Source organism: Brienomyrus brachyistius, unplaced genomic scaffold (assembly GCF_023856365.1).
Source record: "Brienomyrus brachyistius isolate T26 unplaced genomic scaffold, BBRACH_0.4 scaffold112, whole genome shotgun sequence".
NCBI classification, from domain to species: Eukaryota; Metazoa; Chordata; class Actinopteri; order Osteoglossiformes; family Mormyridae; genus Brienomyrus; species Brienomyrus brachyistius.
The window spans coordinates 242,224-248,223 of NW_026042387.1; the positions used below are offsets into that span (position 1 = coordinate 242,224).

General features: G+C 44.1%; 1 protein-coding gene across 6 annotated transcripts in view; it reads left to right on the top strand.

Annotated features, from left to right (window-relative positions):
- Positions 1-5,047, top strand: part of l3mbtl3 (L3MBTL histone methyl-lysine binding protein 3) — a 28,358-nt gene extending 23,311 nt beyond the window's left edge. For all 6 annotated transcript variants that reach the window (XM_049004597.1, XM_049004600.1, XM_049004602.1 and 3 more), the window contains 3 exons: positions 789-943; positions 1,090-1,152; positions 3,702-5,047. In XM_049004597.1, the coding sequence (XP_048860554.1) occupies positions 789-943; positions 1,090-1,152; positions 3,702-3,842 (359 nt within the window). In that variant the 3' untranslated portion in view covers positions 3,843-5,047. The remainder of the gene's footprint in view (positions 1-788; positions 944-1,089; positions 1,153-3,701) is intronic.
- Positions 5,048-6,000: the final 953 nt, after the last annotated feature.

The following is a 6,000-nucleotide window of genomic DNA, read 5'->3' on the forward strand; positions in this document are numbered from 1 at the left end:
GCCTCCAGTTATCACTCCCACTTCCAGTTAACTTCTGATTAAACTGGGACACCCCGCACTATCGATGTGCTTCCAGTAACCCGTCCCCCCTGAACGATCAAACCGTGACAAACTCATTTGACCTGTGATGTCTGGCATTTCTCTCTCTTTTCTGTGGAATATAACCCCTGAAAAAACATTTATTTCTCACCAGGGGCGATTGTAGGATTTGACACTTTGGGGGGTTCAGTTCCCTATAGAATTTATGGGAAGCCATGATAAAATTGGCTGCTCAAGGGAGTCCTTCACAATTTAATTTGCCTAGGGGGCTGAGACAAAAAATAGGGAGGCAGAAGCCCCCCACAATCAAGTCTAGAACCGCCTGTGTCCCTCACAGTGCCTTCAAAAGCCTGTGATGTACAAAAGAGGCCTCCCTGACGTGCACCTCCCTGACCCGCACCTCCCATACCTGCGCTCCCCTGACCCACACCTCCCTGACCTGTGTTTCTCATTCCCGCCCCTCCCTGACCTGTATTTCTCATGCCCGCCCCTCCCTGACCTGCGCTCCCCTGACCCACACCTCCCTGACCTGTGTTTCTCATTCCCGCCCCTCCCTGACCTGCGCTCCCCTGACCCACACCTCCCTGACCTGTGTTTCTCATTCCCGCCCCTCCCTGACCCACACCTCCCTGACCTGTGCTTCTCATTCCCACCTCCCTCACCTGCGCCTCCCCTGACCCACACCTCCCTCACCTGTGCTTCTCATTCCCACGCCTCCCTCACCTGCGCCTCCCTGTCCCATCCCACAGAGCTCACCCTCCAGCAGGCTCTGCACCAGTCAGTCTTTATGCCCTGCGCCTCGCCCGCCCCCAACGTGCCCCTCTGCTGGGACAAGCACAGCAAGCTGCTGCCCACCGTGGCTGGGATCACAGCCAGCAAGGTGGCTGAGTGGACCGTCGAGCAGGTCGGTGCAGCCCTCAGACCGTCGCCCTCTTTGCCGACCCGCTGGGTTTCTGACGATGTTGTTGCTGTGACTTTGGGGTTCGGGCTGTGCTGAGTTTCATCCTCTCTACCCTGGCACTGACAGCTGCTTTTGTGATCACTCCACAGGTGACACAGTTCATCCAGGGCCTGCCAGGGTGTAAAGAGCATGTGCGCACATTCAAGGAAGAGGTAAGAGTACACCATCGCCATGTGTGGAAAACCGCAAACAGAGCTGAGGTTAGTAATATGTGGTATAGCCCTGATCACTGTGGTTGGTAACATGTGCTATAGCCCTAACCCCTGTGCTTGGTAATGTATGGTATAGCCCTCACCCCTGTGCTTGGTAATGTATGGTATAACCCTCAGCCCTGTGTTTGGTAATGTGTGGTATAGCCCTCACCCCTTTGTTTGGTAATGTGTGGTATAGCCCTCACCCCTGTGCTTGGTGATGTATGGTATATTCCTCACCCCTGTGCTTAGTAATGTGTGGTATAGCCCTCACTCTAGGGCTGTTACCAATCATCTATGTTAGGACAGGGGTGTCAGAAAAGGAGGAAAAACATGAACATGAACAGATGACTGTTTAGGGCTGAACGATATTAGGAAGCAAATTTCGATATTTTTTGGTTTCGCTATAGCTGATCGCCTTTTGCTATTTATCACGTTTCTGCTATAAAGGTGAAACAGATAACTATCTCATTATTTCATATTTATCTTTCATTATGAATCCATGCGTTAGTTCAACTCACTGTGCATGCAGAGCGTGAGGACGAACCATACATAACGAAGATTGTACACCTATCAAACAAAATCATTTAATCTTTTGGATCAGTTATTTTTTTACTTATGTTTAGCTGTGAAACTATACCTTAAACAGTGTTAGTCTTATTTTAAATGATGAAATCCTTATTATTTTAATATTATTTAAAAATCTTTCTTAAATCACATTCCTTCACAATGTGACTATTGCATGTATGCCCATTGCATTGTCCTGATATACATCACACCCCCACCTCCACCGGGCCAAATTTGGTCCCCCCAATGTCAAACTCCTTCCAACGCTACTGTCTAAGGGTGTTTCTATCAAGTTTTCTAAATGTACATCTTTTTAACATAATTAAAATGTTTCACAACTAATGAATATGTTGCCCTTGACATGAATGGCCTTGGATTCGGGGGTGTGATTTTTTCATTCTTCTTCCATGTCGGGGTTAATGTTAGTTATTGGTGAACACGCTGAATTTTCCTCAAAAAAATATAGCACGTGTTTTTCATAAACCAGATTATATGTAATTAAAAAGACACTGGATGGCAGTTTCAGCTGAATGTTGAGCAGGTGGCAGAATGAGAAGCTCCAGTGGTACGTCGTTGCTGTAGATTCCCCGGTTTCAGATTTGGCGCCATCGGGGTGGTCCTGTCCGTGTCCCTGTCACTCAGCAGGAGGACCCGGGCTGGCTGAACTGACAGCAGCACAGTCGCCCATTCATACAGCCGAGATTTAATCTCGCACGGATTACCAGCTAATCGTTTGCTCGGTTATTGCTGGTGACGGGAAGAGGGAAGGTGATTTTATGGAAAGTTAAGATGCGACGCACTGAGCTTCACAATGAGACATTATGGAAAGTTAATTCCAGTTAATCAGACACTGTACTGCTGCGCAGAAAAATGCTTTCCCACTTGCTTCCAGGAAAACATGGACTGTCTTTGGGTCCCAGAGGACCAGATTTGCAAAACAACTGCTACAAGAGGTTTAGCTAAAGGCCGCACCATCATTTGTGGTTTGTCACAAGCAGAACAGCCCTTTTGATATCCACACGGCATCTCCGACACGGTTATCGGTCAGTGATGGAAAGCAGGGCCTGTTGTTCTGTGTGGACAGCTTTTCGGCGTTTCCGCCAATCGTGGTCTTCCTGATGCCTCGAGCTGTGAACTCAGCACAGGGCACAAAAACAAGCCGTGTTTTTCTCCGGCGACGCTCAGAACGGAAAGACAAACGAGGGGCCAGCTGCGGTGCGAGGCTGGAGGCTGCAAAGGCAGCTGCCGCTCTCATTAAGAGCCGGGCCGCCACGTGCAAAGGGAAGGGCCTCTGTTCCCGTGCTCCCTGCCATGTTTCATTATCTTTTTCAGTGCTCTTGCCATATAAGGATGGACTCTGGTGACTGGAAGACTTTTGGCTCTAAGATCCTATATTCCGTACAAGGAAGGAAAAGCTATTTCAGTGGTGAAACCCAAATATTATATCTGTAGAGAAACTGATTAAAACACTTAGGGGTTTAGAGGGAGCGGTGTCATCTCACACCTCCATGGTCGCTCTGTGTGTGTGTGGTCATATATGTATTACATTGTGGGGACCAATTGTCCCCACAGTGTGATAAAAACCTGTTGTTTTGACCTTTTGGGGACATTTTTTCGTTCTATGAATATCTGTAAATGCAGTCATACTTAGGATTAGGGTCATGTTGGGCTGTACTGCTTGTAATAGATTATAGGTCCCATGGAAGATTTAAATAAAGGGTTTTAATTGTCATTTCAACCTTAATGGGGAAAAGCAGACTATGGACGTTTAGATGGATGTTTTTACTGTCAAGGCAAAAATATTCTTTAGTAGAAAAACATGTCCATCGCAGATATGAAACAACTCAATTGTCTCTGGTTTGGTTTGTCAGTATTACTCTTGATTAATTTGATAAAGGTTAGAGATCATGGCGAAAGATCAAATTGTCTCCTGTTTCCGCTAGCAAATCGATGGAGAGGCATTTCTGCTGCTGACGCAGGTGGACCTGGTAAAGATCATGTGCATCAAGCTGGGGCCTGCCTTAAAGATCTACAACTCCATCCTGATGTTCAAGACCGCCGAGGACTCTTACAATGAGCTCTAATGTGGACGAGAAGCCGGGGCTCAGCCAGGTTTAAAGCACAAACTTCTCTAAGGAAGTTTTATCTCATGCAGCCTAAATGCACATGAATTCAAATCGATTGCACAGATTATTTTTTATTTTCAAGCGTTTTTTTTTTCTAGAACAAACAGATCTTTGGGTCCTGATAACAGCCATAATAAGCATGCGGAGGATTTCCTAAGAACATTTCATGCCACATCGGTTTTCAAAATTGTGTTTTAATTTCGACATAAAATAAATTCATAACCATGTCTGCTGATGAGTTTTGTAAATATTATCAGGGTTACTAGGGTACTTTTCTGAGAACTATACGTTTAAAATTTTGGTTTATTTTGCTATAATTTAATCCAGAAGCATAGTCAATCGCTAAGATCTCTGTCTCACACGAAGTCTCAACAGGTATAACCAGGCTTAAGCCCTAAATCAGAGTCTTACTTAGATAGTGTCTTTCAAATTAAAGATTTCATGTACTGAATCTAGCTGAACCACTTCTTGTGGACTCCCAGACCATGCTGTAAGAAGAAATCAAAATGTCGTGATTACCTAGCAGAATAAAACAAATGAAGTAAAACGTGAATTATTTTGACCATAACTGCCCCCTCAATCTGCTTTAGCGCTGTGGAGGGCAAACCTTTACTTAAACGTGTGAAGTATTATTTTATTTTGACTTTCACACTCATAACACTAGGTTCCAATAAATCTTGGCCAATGCAAAAGTAAGTGATAAAAATTTTCTGCTTAAAAGCTTTAAGTAGCTCCAGAAAGCTTTTAATGCTCTTCCAAGTGACTGCTTTACTTTAGCAAATGCTGAGAAGACCATAATAAGGTCTGTGTTTTATTTATGATTTATCAACTTCGTATGTTTACAGAATCGCATAAACACATAAACAGTAATATGCAAGTTTCTTTGTCAAGTGTGGTCGAGCGAAACATTATGGGAGCAAAACAAGGACAGGAAGGAGAGGTATTTTCCAGGGTTACATTTGTAAAGGGTATACCGTTATTTATTTATTTAACGATGGTGTTTCCCAGTGCATCTTGGATGAATGCAATGTGTATGAAATTGTGACGTGAACGTAGAAAAAAGCCCTATTTGTTTCGATGCCTGTGACGAGTGCGTGCGCTCACTCAAGCCTTTATTCTGTGACTTATCGATACGCAAATAAACTTGTCAATTATTGGTCTTACTTACCGTTGTCGCACTGTCATTTCTAACATCTGATTGGACACTTGAGTTACAATATTATCTGCAGGTGTCTCTGAGCCACAACGAGACAAAGGTATTTGGGGAAATGGGAGGAAAAGAGGGTACCAGGGAACAAGGTGTTTAGAGCTGCTACTCTAAAGTATATGGTTAAACAAATCGGCAGAAATTGGAACGTGCTCTGTTCAGTGTGTAAATTGGGCGATATCTGTTTTTTCATACTGTCATACCTTCTAGACATAAAAAAAAAATGTAAATAATATAGGCTATCAGAGACCGGGCTATTCGGCGTGGAAGTTGAGCATTAGGCAGCTTCTTGTTGAAGAGATAAAAAGGTCGCCCTGCGTTTACTGACATCGCTGTCGATGCCTGGTTTGCCGCACCGGCCTCATCTGCAGCCGCATGCGCACTACCATTCACGTATACCACGCATGCTCTGACAGTTCACGCATTAACGGCGCGTTTTGTTTTTATGGCAGTAACCTACAAATGCGCATTTGTATCTTTGCCTTTTTTAAAACTTGGCTGAGTACAGTACATCGCCCATTTACTTTGAAATATGTCTTTGACATTTTCCGTTCGAAAACGAACTTCAGTTAAACCGTTTACTCGTACAAAACACTTTTCTCAAACTCTATAAAAACGCAACAAAACTCACCAAAATTTCTCTGGTTAAGGTCATTACCGTTTCATCAATCTGCAACACTGTTTTGACTGGAAAAATCCGAAATTCACTCACAAACTAGAAAATTATTCTCAATATCCAGCAGTGAGCTCATTGAGGGGTTTTACCACCTTGGCATAGTCTTTAATAAATCGGCAGTAATAACCGCAGAACCCCAGGAATGTTCGCAACTCTTTCAGGTTTTTTGGTTTTGGCCAGGTTTTTAAAGCTGTGATTTTCTCGGGATCTGTTTCAATACCTTCTTCAGGTAC